The sequence below is a fragment of the Salmo trutta genome, chromosome 37 (genome assembly GCF_901001165.1).
Source record: "Salmo trutta chromosome 37, fSalTru1.1, whole genome shotgun sequence".
Classification (NCBI taxonomy): Eukaryota; Metazoa; Chordata; class Actinopteri; order Salmoniformes; family Salmonidae; genus Salmo; species Salmo trutta.
The window spans coordinates 4413907-4431338 of NC_042993.1; the positions used below are offsets into that span (position 1 = coordinate 4413907).

At 45.4% G+C, this 17432-nt stretch overlaps 1 protein-coding gene across 7 annotated transcripts in view; it reads left to right on the plus strand.

The window, feature by feature from the left end:
* Nucleotides 1-17432, plus strand: part of LOC115176657 (focal adhesion kinase 1) — a 142604-nt gene that overhangs the window by 45085 nt on the left and 80087 nt on the right. For all 7 annotated transcript variants that reach the window (XM_029736809.1, XM_029736804.1, XM_029736803.1 and 4 more), the window contains one exon: nt 2973-3060. In XM_029736809.1, coding sequence (XP_029592669.1) covers nt 2973-3060 — 88 coding nt within the window. The remainder of the gene's footprint in view (nt 1-2972; nt 3061-17432) is intronic.

Here is a 17432-nt window from a genome sequence, read left to right on the forward strand (position 1 = left end):
TGTACAGCACCTTATGAGCTTTGCATAACTTGATTCATAACTCAATTATGTGAGTAAGACATCCGGGCTACAGCCTTGCCACTTGAAACGCATGACCGTGTTTAAACTGTCTAACTAGTGCTCACTAGCTAAAATGGCAGATTTCCTAGGCCTGTTTTTTGGAAGGGAAAATATGGGAACGAATTTGGTTGTTTTAATGGATTCAGACCAGTGGCAAAGCCAAGGGGCTAAAATATGTCATGGAACGAAGTGCCCTTGTTACTAGGGAGATGTGTGCAGTCAATGTCATTGCAAGGCGCTTGGTTATTTGATCAATGTAGTAAGGGGATGAAAACAGGATTTTATGTGCCTTGTATTTTCAAATGTAAACCCACGGATGGGGGAATTGGGCAGAGTTGCAACAGAACCGAAAATCAATTGTTGCCATGCTGTTAGTTAGGCCAAGTGCCTTGAATTTCCTTCCAGTCTGCCTGCATAAATCATGCTTCCTCAGAAGCAGGCTGAAAACCCTCCATATGGCGCTCCAATGTAATTAGGCCTTTATAGGCTAATATACATGTCTCCTCCTGTATCATCACTGTTGTTGGAAGGGAAATTAGACTACAATGAGAGATTCACTGACAAAGTCAACTGAGAACGTGTTGAGGAGGATAGTAATTAGAGAGGACTGAACTATCTGTTTATGTGATTCCCTTCTACTCCTGACTGAGTGGAAGATATGGAGAGAGAAATGCCATATCAGAGATAGCAGAGCAATGTCTAGACAGCTTTTATTTGGGTGATATTCCAGACTGTACTCCCCCTCACCTCTGCTTCCTTCATGGCCAGACAGGGCAGTGTGTTGACATGTTTGGGAGGTAAAGGACGTGTTTTAGAACTTTATCCAGCCTTCCTCTAACAGATACTACTGTTCTCTGGGAGGTTGCTTCTCACTCACCTTATTATAACTTTGTGTGTGTGCGTGTGTGTGTGTGTGTGTGTGTGTGCGTGTGCGTGTGCGCATGTGTGCGTGTGTGCGCATGTGTCTCTTCAATTCTGAAATGTGTCCAGCTGGAAGAATACATTTGAATAATGTAACAGGCCTAGTTAGATGTTCCCAAAGAATAAAAACATGACAGCAGGCGTTTCATGACTCAGTTTAAACCCTGGCCACCTGTCCTTCTCAGAATTATATATGAATCCCAACTGTGATGCTCACAAATCAAGATGGAACATAACTGTTCTAAGTGAATGTTCTAAGAATACTCAATGATACAATACGTTCTACCTCGCAGAACAACCTGTTCTGTTCCTAAGCAGCATTGTATTTGCATAGGACGGTAGGACCTACCATTGAACACAGTGAGATAATGCATGCTTTATACTGTAGACCACAACCACCACAGCAGAGCTCATTCTGTCTGTCCCCACCTCATCTCAGTCAGGCATCAGTGCAGAAGTAATGGAGCTAAATAATACAGAGGAAATGAATTGACTGTGTGCTATTGTTAGTGGTTCTCTGGTGAAGTTAGCTCAGGGGATACTCAGTGACTGTGCTGCTCATTCATTATGAAATAGTCTCTTTATTCAGCCTTAATTCCTTCTGGCGATAGAATAAGCCCTGTATCGTCAGTAATAGCAAAAATCAAACACCATTCAGATGCTGTAGTGATTTAACACAGGAAGTAGACCTATTGCAGTGTCCATTTGTTACATTTCTGTTTTTTAGAGCATTTCAATGCTTGCATCCCAAATGGTTCCATGTTCCCTTTAAAGGGTGACCATTTGGGACGCATCCAGTGTCAGACCACATGCTATGTGTCTCATTAGCCTTGCATTCCTCACCAGGCTGTACAAGGCTGTTGAAAGGAAGAATGGATAATGGATGTGTGTGTGTGTGTGTGTGTGTGTGTGTGTGTGTGTGTGTGTGTGTGTGTGTGTGTGTGTGTGTGTGTGTGGGGTTGACCTCGTCTCAATGCTTTCATGCCATGGAGCGTGTTACTGCTTGTCTTTCTGTGTCTCCGTTGTTGAGCTGGTGAATGGTGCGTAGTTTGCACAATAAAAGCAAGCGATTGATACATTAGGAGAAAATGATCCTAATTTACCTTATTGTTGAAGAGAAATTTATCTTGAACATTGGATCTCAGTCATGTCAATAGCATGTTCATCGAAGAAACATTCTAGAACACTGGTTCAATGGAAGTGTTGACAGACCAGCAGACACTCTAAAATACTCATTCAATACCCATGACACTGTCCTCAAGCCATTCATACAGACATCAAATGAATGACTTGCCTTTTACACATAGAATCACAATGTACTGAGTCATGTACCTTCCACTGGCTGCTGTTCTATTATCTTTCTCTGGTGTAGATCACAGCTGAGTAGAAAACACCAGAACTGCATTCAAAGACCATCTGATCTGATATGACAGAGCTGGGAAAGGTTTTCTCTAGTCAAAGACTTTGTAATTAGAAGGAACAGGCTTAGAACAGAGTTTGAACAAGCAGCTATTTCAAGCTGTTCAGTAGTTTATTTCACCGGTTAGGTTGATCAGAAGGCTGTGGCTGGATGTTATAGTTATTCCAGGAATGATCATGGAGGTCTCTCCCTGCCAAAGATGATGATGATGTCTCGATGATGCCTATGCCTATATAGGGCACTACTTTTGACCAGGGCCCATAAGGTTCTGGTCAAACGTAGTGCACTATGTAGGTAATAGGGTGCCATTTGGGAAGCAGACTCTTTGATCAGTTCCATATGAAAGGATCCTCTGGGAAAGTACAGAATAATGACAACGTGCTGGCTTGTACCATACAGCTTACACATTCACAGCGCTGTATAATAACACACAGAGGTTGTTAGATATCAAAACAGCATTTGCTCTGTCCTAACTCTTCTGTATCAATGTGTTCCTTTGGAACCTTGTTTCTGAGTTGTCCTTCGTCCTCTTTAGCATTGAGCTAACCATATGGCATTTCTTTCTCCACAGGTATGAGCTACGGATACGCTACTTGCCAAAAGGATTCTTGAACCATTTTTCAGAAGACAAACCTACACTGAACTACTTCTACCATCAGGTGAGGAAAGAAACCATAATCAGATTGAGTTAGGACCGTCAGGTGTGGACAGAAACCATATTCAGATTGAGTTGGGACCGTCAGGTGTGGACAGAAACCATATTCAGATTGAGTTGGGACCGTCAGGTGTGGACAGAAACCATATTCAGATTGAGTTGGGACCGTCAGGTGTGGACAGAAACCATATTCAGATTGAGTTGGGACCGGCAGGTGTGGACAGAAACCATATTCAGATTCAGTTAGGACCGGCAGGTGTGGACAGAAACCATATTCAGATTGAGTTAGGACCATCAGGTGTGGACAGAAACCATATTCAGATTGAGTTGGGACCGTCAGGTGTGGACAGAAACCATATTCAGATTGAGTTAGGACCGTCAGGTGTGGACAGAAACCATATTCAGATTGAGTTGGGACTGTCAGGTGTGGACAGAAACCATATTCAGATTGAGTTGGGACCGTCAGGTGTGGACAGAAACCATATTCAGATTGAGTTGTGACCGTCAGGTGTGGACAGAAACCATATTCAGATTGAGTTCGGACTGTCAGGTGTGGACAGAAACCATATTCAGATTGAGTTAGGACCGTCAGGTGTGGACAGAAACCATATTCAGATTGAGTTAGGACGTCAGGTGTGGACAGAAACCATATTCAGATTGAGTTGTGACCGTCAGGTGTGGACAGAAACCATATTCAGATTGAATTGGGACCGTCAGGTGTGGACAGAAACCATATTCTGATTGAGTTGGGACGTCAGGTGTGGACAGAAACCATATTCAGATTGAATTGGGACCGTCGGGTGTGGACAGAAACCATATTCAGATTGAGTTGGGACCGTCAGGTGTGGACAGAACCCATATTCAGATTGAGTTGGGACCGTTCCCATATTCAGATTGAGTTAAGACCGTCAGGTGTGGACAGAAACCATATTCAGATTGAGTTGGGACCGTCAGGTGTGGACAGAAACCATATTCAGATTGAATTGGGACCGTCAGGTGTGGACAGAAACCATATTCTGATTGAGTTGGGACCGTCAGGTGTGGACAGAAACCATATTCAGATTGAGTTGGGACCGTCAGGTGTGGACAGAAACCATATTAAGATTGAGTTAGGACCGTCAGGTGTGGACAGAAACCATATTCAGATTGAGTTGGGACCGTCAGGTGTGGACAGAAACCATATTCAGATTGAGTTAGGACCGTCAGGTGTGGACAGAAACCATATTCAGATTGAGTTGGGACTGTCAGGTGTGGACAGAAACCATATTCAGATTGAGTTGGGACCGTCAGGTGTGGACAGAAACCATATTCAGATTGAGTTGTGACCGTCAGGTGTGGACAGAAACCATATTCAGATTGAGTTCGGACTGTCAGGTGTGGACAGAAACCATATTCAGATTGAATTGGGACCGTCAGGCGTGGACAGAAACCATATTCAGATTGAGTTGGGACCGTCAGGTGTGGACAGAAACCATATTCAGATTGAGTTGGGACCGTTCCCATATTCAGATTGAGTTAGGACCGTCAGGTGTGGACAGAAACCATATTCAGATTGAGTTGGGACCGTCAGGTGTGGACAGAAACCATATTCAGATTGAGTTAGGACCGTCAGGTGTGGACAGAAACCATATTCAGATTGAGTTGGGACTGTCAGGTGTGGACAGAAACCATATTCAGATTGAGTTGGGACCGTCAGGTGTGGACAGAAACCATATTCAGATTGAGTTGTGACCGTCAGGTGTGGACAGAAACCATATTCAGATTGAGTTGGGACTGTCAGGTGTGGACAGAAACCATATTCAGATTGAGTTAGGACCGTCAGGTGTGGACAGAAACCATATTCAGATTGAGTTAGGACGTCAGGTGTGGACAGAAACCATATTCAGATTGAGTTGTGACCGTCAGGTGTGGACAGAAACCATATTCAGATTGAATTGGGACCGTCAGGTGTGGACAGAAACCATATTCTGATTGAGTTGGGACGTCAGGTGTGGACAGAAACCATATTCAGATTGAATTGGGACCGTCGGGTGTGGACAGAAACCATATTCAGATTGAGTTGGGACCGTCAGGTGTGGACAGAACCCATATTCAGATTGAGTTGGGACCGTTCCCATATTCAGATTGAGTTAAGACCGTCAGGTGTGGACAGAAACCATATTCAGATTGAGTTGGGACCGTCAGGTGTGGACAGAAACCATATTCAGATTGAATTGGGACCGTCAGGTGTGGACAGAAACCATATTCAGATTGAGTTGGGACCGTCAGGTGTGGACAGAAACCATATTCAGATTGAGTTGGGACCGTCAGGTGTGGACAGAAACCATATTAAGATTGAGTTAGGACCGTCAGGTGTGGACAGAAACCATATTCAGATTGAGTTGGGACCGTCAGGTGTGGACAGAAACCATATTCAGATTGAGTTAGGACCGTCAGGTGTGGACAGAAACCATATTCAGATTGAGTTGGGACTGTCAGGTGTGGACAGAAACCATATTCAGATTGAGTTGGGACCGTCAGGTGTGGACAGAAACCATATTCAGATTGAGTTGTGACCGTCAGGTGTGGACAGAAACCATATTCAGATTGAGTTCGGACTGTCAGGTGTGGACAGAAACCATATTCAGATTGAATTGGGACCGTCAGGTGTGGACAGAAACCATATTCAGATTGAGTTGGGACCGTCAGGTGTGGACAGAAACCATATTCAGATTGAGTTGGGACCGTTCCCATATTCAGATTGAGTTAGGACCGTCAGGTGTGGACAGAAACCATATTCAGATTGAGTTGGGACCGGCAGGTGTGGACAGAAACCATATTCAGATTCAGTTAGGACCGGCAGGTGTGGACAGAAACCATATTCAGATTGAGTTAGGACCGTCAGGTGTGGACAGAAACCATATTCAGATTGAGTTGGGACCGTCAGGTGTGGACAGAAACCATATTCAGATTGAGTTAGGACCGTCAGGTGTGGACAGAAACCATATTCAGATTGAGTTGGGACTGTCAGGTGTGGACAGAAACCATATTCAGATTGAGTTGGGACCGTCGGGTGTGGACAGAAACCATATTCAGATTGAGTTGAGACCGTCAGGTGTGGACAGAACCCATATTCAGATTGAGTTTGGACCGTTCCCATATTCAGATTGAGTTAAGACCGTCAGGTGTGGACAGAAACCATATTCAGATTGAGTTGGGACCGTCAGGTGTGGACAGAAACCATATTCAGATTGAATTGGGACCGTCAGGTGTGGACAGAAACCATATTCTGATTGAGTTGGGACCGTCAGGTGTGGACAGAAACCATATTCAGATTGAGTTGGGACCGTCAGGTGTGGACAGAAACCATATTAAGATTGAGTTAGGACCATCAGGTGTGGACAGAAACCATATTCAGATTGAGTTGGGACCGTCAGGTGTGGACAGAAACCATATTCAGATTGAGTTAGGACCGTCAGGTGTGGACAGAAACCATATTCAGATTGAGTTGGGACTGTCAGGTGTGGACAGAAACCATATTCAGATTGAGTTGGGACCGTCAGGTGTGGACAGAAACCATATTCAGATTGAGTTGTGACCGTCAGGTGTGGACAGAAACCATATTCAGATTGAGTTCGGACTGTCAGGTGTGGACAGAAACCATATTCAGATTGAATTGGGACCGTCAGGCGTGGACAGAAACCATATTCAGATTGAGTTGGGACCGTCAGGTGTGGACAGAAACCATATTCAGATTGAGTTGGGACCGTTCCCATATTCAGATTGAGTTAGGACCGTCAGGTGTGGACAGAAACCATATTCAGATTGAGTTGGGACCGGCAGGTGTGGACAGAAACCATATTCAGATTCAGTTAGGACCGGCAGGTGTGGACAGAAACCATATTCAGATTGAGTTAGGACCGTCAGGTGTGGACAGAAACCATATTCAGATTGAGTTGGGACCGTCAGGTGTGGACAGAAACCATATTCAGATTGAGTTGGGACCGTTCCCATATTCAGATTGAGTTAGGACCGTCAGGTGTGGACAGAAACCATATTCAGATTGAGTTGGGACCGGCAGGTGTGGACAGAAACCATATTCAGATTCAGTTAGGACCGGCAGGTGTGGACAGAAACCATATTCAGATTGAGTTAGGACCGTCAGGTGTGGACAGAAACCATATTCAGATTGAGTTGGGACCGTCAGGTGTGGACAGAAACCATATTCAGATTGAGTTAGGACCGTCAGGTGTGGACAGAAACCATATTCAGATTGAGTTGGGACTGTCAGGTGTGGACAGAAACCATATTCAGATTGAGTTGGGACCGTCAGGTGTGGACAGAAACCATATTCAGATTGAGTTGTGACCGTCAGGTGTGGACAGAAACCATATTCAGATTGAGTTCGGACTGTCAGGTGTGGACAGAAACCATATTCAGATTGAGTTAGGACCGTCAGGTGTGGACAGAAACCATATTCAGATTGAGTTAGGACCGTCAGGTGTGGACAGAAACCATATTCAGATTGAGTTGGGACCGTCAGGTGTGGACAGAAACCATATTCAGATTGAATTGGGACCGTCAGGTGTGGACAGAAACCATATTCTGATTGAGTTGGGACGTCAGGTGTGGACAGAAACCATATTCAGATTGAATTGGGACCGTCGGGTGTGGACAGAAACCATATTCAGATTGAGTTGGGACCGTCAGGTGTGGACAGAACCCATATTCAGATTGAGTTGGGACCGTTCCCATATTCAGATTGAGTTAAGACCGTCAGGTGTGGACAGAAACCATATTCAGATTGAGTTGGGACCGTCAGGTGTGGACAGAAACCATATTCAGATTGAATTGGGACCGTCAGGTGTGGACAGAAACCATATTCAGATTGAGTTGGGACCGTCAGGTGTGGACAGAAACCATATTAAGTTTGAGTTAGGACCGTCAGGTGTGGACAGAAACCATATTCAGATTGAGTTGGGACCGTCAGGTGTGGACAGAAACCATATTCAGATTGAGTTAGGACCGTCAGGTGTGGACAGAAACCATATTCAGATTGAGTTCGGACTGTCAGGTGTGGACAGAAACCATATTCAGATTGAGTTAGGACCGTCAGGTGTGGACAGAAACCATATTCAGATTGAGTTAGGACGTCAGGTGTGGACAGAAACCATATTCAGATTGAGTTGTGACCGTCAGGTGTGGACAGAAACCATATTCAGATTGAATTGGGACCGTCAGGTGTGGACAGAAACCATATTCTGATTGAGTTGGGACGTCAGGTGTGGACAGAAACCATATTCAGATTGAATTGGGACCGTCGGGTGTGGACAGAAACCATATTCAGATTGAGTTGGGACCGTCAGGTGTGGACAGAACCCATATTCAGATTGAGTTGGGACCGTTCCCATATTCAGATTGAGTTAAGACCGTCAGGTGTGGACAGAAACCATATTCAGATTGAGTTGGGACCGTCAGGTGTGGACAGAAACCATATTCAGATTGAATTGGGACCGTCAGGTGTGGACAGAAACCATATTCTGATTGAGTTGGGACCGTCAGGTGTGGACAGAAACCATATTCAGATTGAGTTGGGACCGTCAGGTGTGGACAGAAACCATATTAAGATTGAGTTAGGACCGTCAGGTGTGGACAGAAACCATATTCAGATTGAGTTGGGACCGTCAGGTGTGGACAGAAACCATATTCAGATTGAGTTAGGACCGTCAGGTGTGGACAGAAACCATATTCAGATTGAGTTGGGACTGTCAGGTGTGGACAGAAACCATATTCAGATTGAGTTGGGACCGTCAGGTGTGGACAGAAACCATATTCAGATTGAGTTGTGACCGTCAGGTGTGGACAGAAACCATATTCAGATTGAGTTGTGACCGTCAGGTGTGGACAGAAACCATATTCAGATTGAATTGGGACCGTCAGGTGTGGACAGAAACCATATTCAGATTGAGTTCGGACTGTCAGGTGTGGACAGAAACCATATTCAGATTGAGTTAGGACCGTCAGGTGTGGACAGAAACCATATTCAGATTGAGTTAGGACGTCAGGTGTGGACAGAAACCATATTCTGATTGAGTTGGGACGTCAGGTGTGGACAGAAACCATATTCAGATTGAATTGGGACCGTCGGGTGTGGACAGAATCCATATTCAGATTGAGTTGGGACCGTCAGGTGTGGACAGAACCCATATTCAGATTGAGTTGGGACCGTTCCCATATTCAGATTGAGTTAAGACCGTCAGGTGTGGACAGAAACCATATTCAGATTGAGTTGGGACCGTCAGGTGTGGACAGAAACCATATTCAGATTGAATTGGGACCGTCAGGTGTGGACAGAAACCATATTCTGATTGAGTTGGGACCGTCAGGTGTGGACAGAAACCATATTCAGATTGAGTTGGGACCGTCAGGTGTGGACAGAAACCATATTAAGATTGAGTTAGGACCGTCAGGTGTGGACAGAAACCATATTCAGATTGAGTTGGGACCGTCAGGTGTGGACAGAAACCATATTCAGATTGAGTTAGGACCGTCAGGTGTGGACAGAAACCATATTCAGATTGAGTTGGGACTGTCAGGTGTGGACAGAAACCATATTCAGATTGAGTTGGGACCGTCAGGTGTGGACAGAAACCATATTCAGATTGAGTTGTGACCGTCAGGTGTGGACAGAAACCATATTCAGATTGAGTTCGGACTGTCAGGTGTGGACAGAAACCATATTCAGATTGAATTGGGACCGTCAGGCGTGGACAGAAACCATATTCAGATTGAGTTGGGACCGTCAGGTGTGGACAGAAACCATATTCAGATTGAGTTGGGACCGTTCCCATATTCAGATTGAGTTAGGACCGTCAGGTGTGGACAGAAACCATATTCAGATTGAGTTGGGACCGGCAGGTGTGGACAGAAACCATATTCAGATTCAGTTAGGACCGGCAGGTGTGGACAGAAACCATATTCAGATTGAGTTAGGACCGTCAGGTGTGGACAGAAACCATATTCAGATTGAGTTGGGACCGTCAGGTGTGGACAGAAACCATATTCAGATTGAGTTAGGACCGTCAGGTGTGGACAGAAACCATATTCAGATTGAGTTGGGACTGTCAGGTGTGGACAGAAACCATATTCAGATTGAGTTGGGACCGTCGGGTGTGGACAGAAACCATATTCAGATTGAGTTGAGACCGTCAGGTGTGGACAGAACCCATATTCAGATTGAGTTTGGACCGTTCCCATATTCAGATTGAGTTAAGACCGTCAGGTGTGGACAGAAACCATATTCAGATTGAGTTGGGACCGTCAGGTGTGGACAGAAACCATATTCAGATTGAATTGGGACCGTCAGGTGTGGACAGAAACCATATTCAGATTGAGTTGGGACCGTCAGGTGTGGACAGAAACCATATTCAGATTGAGTTGGGACCGTCAGGTGTGGACAGAAACCATATTAAGATTGAGTTAGGACCGTCAGGTGTGGACAGAAACCATATTCAGATTGAGTTGGGACCGTCAGGTGTGGACAGAAACCATATTCAGATTGAGTTAGGACCGTCAGGTGTGGACAGAAACCATATTCAGATTGAGTTGGGACTGTCAGGTGTGGACAGAAACCATATTCAGATTGAGTTGGGACCGTCAGGTGTGGACAGAAACCATATTCAGATTGAGTTGTGACCGTCAGGTGTGGACAGAAACCATATTCAGATTGAGTTCGGACTGTCAGGTGTGGACAGAAACCATATTCAGATTGAATTGGGACCGTCAGGCGTGGACAGAAACCATATTCAGATTGAGTTGGGACCGTCAGGTGTGGACAGAAACCATATTCAGATTGAGTTGGGACCGTTCCCATATTCAGATTGAGTTAGGACCGTCAGGTGTGGACAGAAACCATATTCAGATTGAGTTGGGACCGGCAGGTGTGGACAGAAACCATATTCAGATTCAGTTAGGACCGGCAGGTGTGGACAGAAACCATATTCAGATTGAGTTAGGACCGTCAGGTGTGGACAGAAACCATATTCAGATTGAGTTGGGACTGTCAGGTGTGGACAGAAACCATATTCAGATTGAGTTGGGACCGTCAGGTGTGGACAGAAACCATATTCAGATTGAGTTGTGACCGTCAGGTGTGGACAGAAACCATATTCAGATTGAGTTCGGACTGTCAGGTGTGGACAGAAACCATATTCAGATTGAATTGGGACCGTCAGGCGTGGACAGAAACCATATTCAGATTGAGTTGGGACCGTCAGGTGTGGACAGAAACCATATTCAGATTGAGTTGGGACCGTTCCCATATTCAGATTGAGTTAGGACCGTCAGGTGTGGACAGAAACCATATTCAGATTGAGTTGGGACCGGCAGGTGTGGACAGAAACCATATTCAGATTCAGTTAGGACCGGCAGGTGTGGACAGAAACCATATTCAGATTGAGTTAGGACCGTCAGGTGTGGACAGAAACCATATTCAGATTGAGTTGGGACCGTCAGGTGTGGACAGAAACCATATTCAGATTGAGTTAGGACCGTCAGGTGTGGACAGAAACCATATTCAGATTGAGTTGGGACTGTCAGGTGTGGACAGAAACCATATTCAGATTGAGTTGGGACCGTCAGGTGTGGACAGAAACCATATTCAGATTGAGTTGTGACCGTCAGGTGTGGACAGAAACCATATTCAGATTGAGTTCGGACTGTCAGGTGTGGACAGAAACCATATTCAGATTGAGTTAGGACCGTCAGGTGTGGACAGAAACCATATTCAGATTGAGTTAGGACCGTCAGGTGTGGACAGAAACCATATTCAGATTGAGTTGGGACCGTCAGGTGTGGACAGAAACCATATTCAGATTGAATTGGGACCGTCAGGTGTGGACAGAAACCATATTCTGATTGAGTTGGGACGTCAGGTGTGGACAGAAACCATATTCAGATTGAATTGGGACCGTAGGGTGTGGACAGAAACCATATTCAGATTGAGTTGGGACCGTCAGGTGTGGACAGAACCCATATTCAGATTGAGTTGGGACCGTTCCCATATTCAGATTGAGTTAAGACCGTCAGGTGTGGACAGAAACCATATTCAGATTGAGTTGGGACCGTCAGGTGTGGACAGAAACCATATTCAGATTGAATTGGGACCGTCAGGTGTGGACAGAAACCATATTCAGATTGAGTTGGGACCGTCAGGTGTGGACAGAAACCATATTAAGTTTGAGTTAGGACCGTCAGGTGTGGACAGAAACCATATTCAGATTGAGTTGGGACCGTCAGGTGTGGACAGAAACCATATTCAGATTGAGTTAGGACCGTCAGGTGTGGACAGAAACCATATTCAGATTGAGTTGGGACTGTCAGGTGTGGACAGAAACCATATTCAGATTGAGTTGGGACCGTCAGGTGTGGACAGAAACCATATTCAGATTGAGTTGTGACCGTCAGGTGTGGACAGAAACCATATTCAGATTGAGTTCGGACTGTCAGGTGTGGACAGAAACCATATTCAGATTGAATTGGGACCGTCAGGCGTGGACAGAAACCATATTCAGATTGAGTTGGGACCGTCAGGTGTGGACAGAAACCATATTCAGATTGAGTTGGGACCGTTCCCATATTCAGATTGAGTTAGGACCGTCAGGTGTGGACAGAACCATATTCAGATTGAGTTGGGACCATCAGGTGTGGACAGAAACCATATTCAGATTGAGTTGGGACTGTCAGGTGTGGACAGAAACCATAATCAGATTGAGTTAGGCCTGTCAGGTGTGGACAGAAACCATATTCAGATTGAGTTCGGACTGTCAGGTGTGGACAGAAACCATATTCAGATTGAGTTCGGATCTGTCAGGTGTGGACAGAAACCATATTCAGATTGAATTGGGACTGTCAGGTGTGGACAGAACCCATATTCTGATTGAGTTGGGACCGTCAGGTGTGGACAGAAACCATATTCAGATTGAATTGGGACCATCAGGTGTGGACAGAACCCATATTCAGATTGAGTTGGGACCGTTCCCATATTCAGATTGAGTTAAGACCGTCAGGTGTGGACAGAAACCATATTCAGATTGAGTTGGGACCGTCAGGTGTGGACAGAAACCATATTCAGATTGAATTGGGACCGTCAGGTGTGGACAGAAACCATATTCAGATTGAGTTGGGACCGTCAGGTGTGGACAGAAACCATATTCAGATTGAGTTGGGACCGTCAGGTGTGGACAGAAACCATATTAAGATTGAGTTAGGACCGTCAGGTGTGGACAGAAACCATATTCAGATTGAGTTGGGACCGTCAGGTGTGGACAGAAACCATATTCAGATTGAGTTAGGACCGTCAGGTGTGGACAGAAACCATATTCAGATTGAGTTGGGACTGTCAGGTGTGGACAGAAACCATATTCAGATTGAGTTGGGACCGTCAGGTGTGGACAGAAACCATATTCAGATTGAGTTGGGACCGTTCCCATATTCAGATTGAGTTAGGACCGTCAGGTGTGGACAGAACCATATTCAGATTGAGTTGGGACCGTCAGGTGTGGACAGAAACCATATTCAGATTGAGTTGGGACTGTCAGGTGTGGACAGAAACCATATTCAGATTGAGTTGGGACTGTCAGGTGTGGACAGAAACCATATTCAGATTGAGTTGGGACCGTCAGGTGTGGACAGAAACCATATTCAGATTGAGTTGGGACCGTCAGGTGTGGACAGAAACCATATTAAGATTGAGTTCGGACTGTCAGGTGTGGACAGAAACCATATTCAGATTGAATTGGGACCGTCAGGCGTGGACAGAAACCATATTCAGATTGAGTTGGGACCGTTCCCATATTCAGATTGAGTTAGGACCGTCAGGTGTGGACAGAACCATATTCAGATTGAGTTGGGACCGTCAGGTGTGGACAGAAACCATATTCAGATTGAGTTGGGACCGTCAGGTGTGGACAGAAACCATATTCAGATTGAGTTGGGACCGTTCCCATATTCAGATTGAGTTAGGACCGTCAGGTGTGGACAGAACCATATTCAGATTGAGTTGGGACCGTCAGGTGTGGACAGAAACCATATTCAGATTGAGTTGGGACTGTCAGGTGTGGACAGAAACCATATTCAGATTGAGTTGGGACTGTCAGGTGTGGACAGAAACCATAATCAGATTGAGTTAGGACTGTCAGGTGTGGACAGAAACCATATTCAGATTGAGTTCGGACTGTCAGGTGTGGACAGAAACCATATTCAGATTGAGTTCGGACTGTCAGGTGTGGACAGAAACAATATTCAGATTGAATTGGGACTGTCAGGTGTGGACAGAACCCATATTCTGATTGAGTTGGGACCGTCAGGTGTGGACAGAAACCATATTCAGATTGAATTGGGACCATCAGGTGTGGACAGATCCCATATTCAGATTGAGTTGGGACCGTTCCCATATTCAGATTGAGTTAAGACCGTCAGGTGTGGACAGAAACCATATTCAGATTGAGTTGGGACCGTCAGGTGTGGACAGAAACCATATTCAGATTGAATTGGGACCATCAGGTGTGGACAGAAACCATATTCAGATTGAGTTGGGACCGTCAGGTGTGGACAGAAACCATATTCAGATTGAGTTGGGACCGTCAGGTGTGGACAGAAACCATATTAAGATTGAGTTAGGACCGTCAGGTGTGGACAGAAACCATATTCAGATTGAGTTGGGACCGTCAGGTGTGGACAGAAACCATATTCAGATTGAGTTAGGACCGTCAGGTGTGGACAGAAACCATATTCAGATTGAGTTGGGACTGTCAGGTGTGGACAGAAACCATATTCAGATTGAGTTGGGACCGTCAGGTGTGGACAGAAACCATATTCAGATTGAGTTGGGACCGTTCCCATATTCAGATTGAGTTAGGACCGTCAGGTGTGGACAGAACCATATTCAGATTGAGTTGGGACCGTCAGGTGTGGACAGAAACCATATTCAGATTGAGTTGGGACTGTCAGGTGTGGACAGAAACCATATTCAGATTGAGTTGGGACTGTCAGGTGTGGACAGAAACCATATTCAGATTGAGTTGGGACTGTCAGGTGTGGACAGAAACCATATTCAGATTGAGTTGGGACCGTCAGGTGTGGACAGAAACCATATTCAGATTGAGTTAAGACCGTCAGGTGTGGACAGAAACCATATTCAGATTGAGTTGGGACCGTCAGGTGTGGACAGAAACCATATTCAGATTGAATTGGGACCGTCAGGTGTGGACAGAAACCATATTCTGATTGAGTTGGGACCGTCAGGTGTGGACAGAAACCATATTCAGATTGAGTTGGGACCATCAGGTGTGGACAGAAACCATATTAAGATTGAGTTAGGACCGTCAGGTGTGGACAGAAACCATATTCAGATTGAGTTGGGACCGTCAGGTTTGGACAGAAACCAAATTCAGATTGAGTTAGGACCGTCAGGTGTGGACAGAAACCATATTCAGATTGAGTTGGGACTGTCAGGTGTGGACAGAAACCATATTCAGATTGAGTTGGGACCGTCAGGTGTGGACAGAAACCATATTCAGATTGAGTTGTGACCGTCAGGTGTGGACAGAAACCATATTCAGATTGAGTTCGGACTGTCAGGTGTGGACAGAAACCATATTCAGATTGAATTGGGACCGTCAGGTGTGGACAGAAACCATATTCAGATTGAGTTGGGACCGTCAGGTGTGGACAGAAACCATATTCAGATTGAGTTGGGACCGTTCCCATATTCAGATTGAGTTGGGACCGTCAGGTGTGGACAGAAACCATATTCAGATTGAGTTGGGACTGTCAGGTGTGGACAGAAACCATAATCAGATTGAGTTAGGACTGTCAGGTGTGGACAGAAACCATATTCAGATTGAGTTGGGACTGTTAGGTGTGGACAGAAACCATATTCAGATTGAGTTGGGACTGTCAGGTGTGGACAGAAACCATAATCAGATTGAGTTAGGACTGTCAGGTGTGGACAGAAACCATATTCAGATTGAGTTGGGACTGTCAGGTGTGGACAGAAACCATATTCAGATTGAGTTGGGACCGTCAGGTGTGGACAGAAACCATATTCAGATTGAGTTGTGACCGTCAGGTGTGGACAGAAACCATATTCAGATTGAGTTCGGACTGTCAGGTGTGGACAGAAACCATATTCAGATTGAATTGGGACCGTCAGGCGTGGACAGAAACCATATTCAGATTGAGTTGGGACCGTCAGGTGTGGACAGAAACCATATTCAGATTGAGTTGGGACCGTTCCCATATTCAGATTGAGTTAGGACCGTCAGGTGTGGACAGAACCATATTCAGATTGAGTTGGGACCGTCAGGTGTGGACAGAAACCATATTCAGATTGAGTTGGGACTGTCAGGTGTGGACAGAAACCATATTCAGATTGAGTTGGGACTGTCAGGTGTGGACAGAAACCATAATCAGATTGAGTTAGGACTGTCAGGTGTGGACAGAAACCATATTCAGATTGAGTTGGGACTGTCAGGTGTGGACAGAAACCATATTCAGATTGAGTTGGGACTGTCAGGTGTGGACAGAAACCATAATCAGATTGAGTTAGGACTGTCAGGTGTGGACAGAAACCATATTCAGATTGAGTTGGGACTGTCAGGTGTGGACAGAAACCATAATCAGATTGAGTTAGGACTGTCAGGTGTGGACAGAAACCATATTCAGATTGAGTTCGGACTGTCAGGTGTGGACAGAAACCATATTCAGATTGAGTTAGGACCGTCAGGTGTGGACAGAAACCATTCAGAGTTCTTTCCTCTGTGTTTATCAGAGAAATACACTATAGTGTATTATGATTTTTTCACCACAAGTAGAGGACAATGTGTGACAATGTCAGCTGGCTATACTTCAAATGGCTGCAGGCTATTTAAACTCTGTTAAATAGCTTCTGGAGACAGTGAAACGGCCCTGCTGGGGTGGTGCAGTGGGACTGCGAGTGCGTTATATAGCTGTCTGGGCTGCTGGCCAGAGGTTCTTAGAGAAGAAACCCACCAGATAGTCCAACAGCTGAAAGCTGTGTGTGGCTACAATCTGGTAGATTCACCTGCTGGGTGATATGAATGGCAGCCATCGCCTGCCGGGTGATACGAACGGCAGCCATTGTCACGCCCTGACCAGGGGAACTCTGCTATTTTGGTCAGGGTGTGGTATTTCTATGGTTTATTTTCTATGTTTTGTTATAGCCTTTCTTTGTGGTTTATTTCTATGTTGTGCTCGGGGGTGATTTCCAATCAGACAGCTGTCACTAGTTATGTCTGATTGGGAATCACATTTAAGTTCCTTTCCCCCCACGATGTTTGTGGGTTGTTGTCTCTTTTGTTTGAGCAGTTAATGATC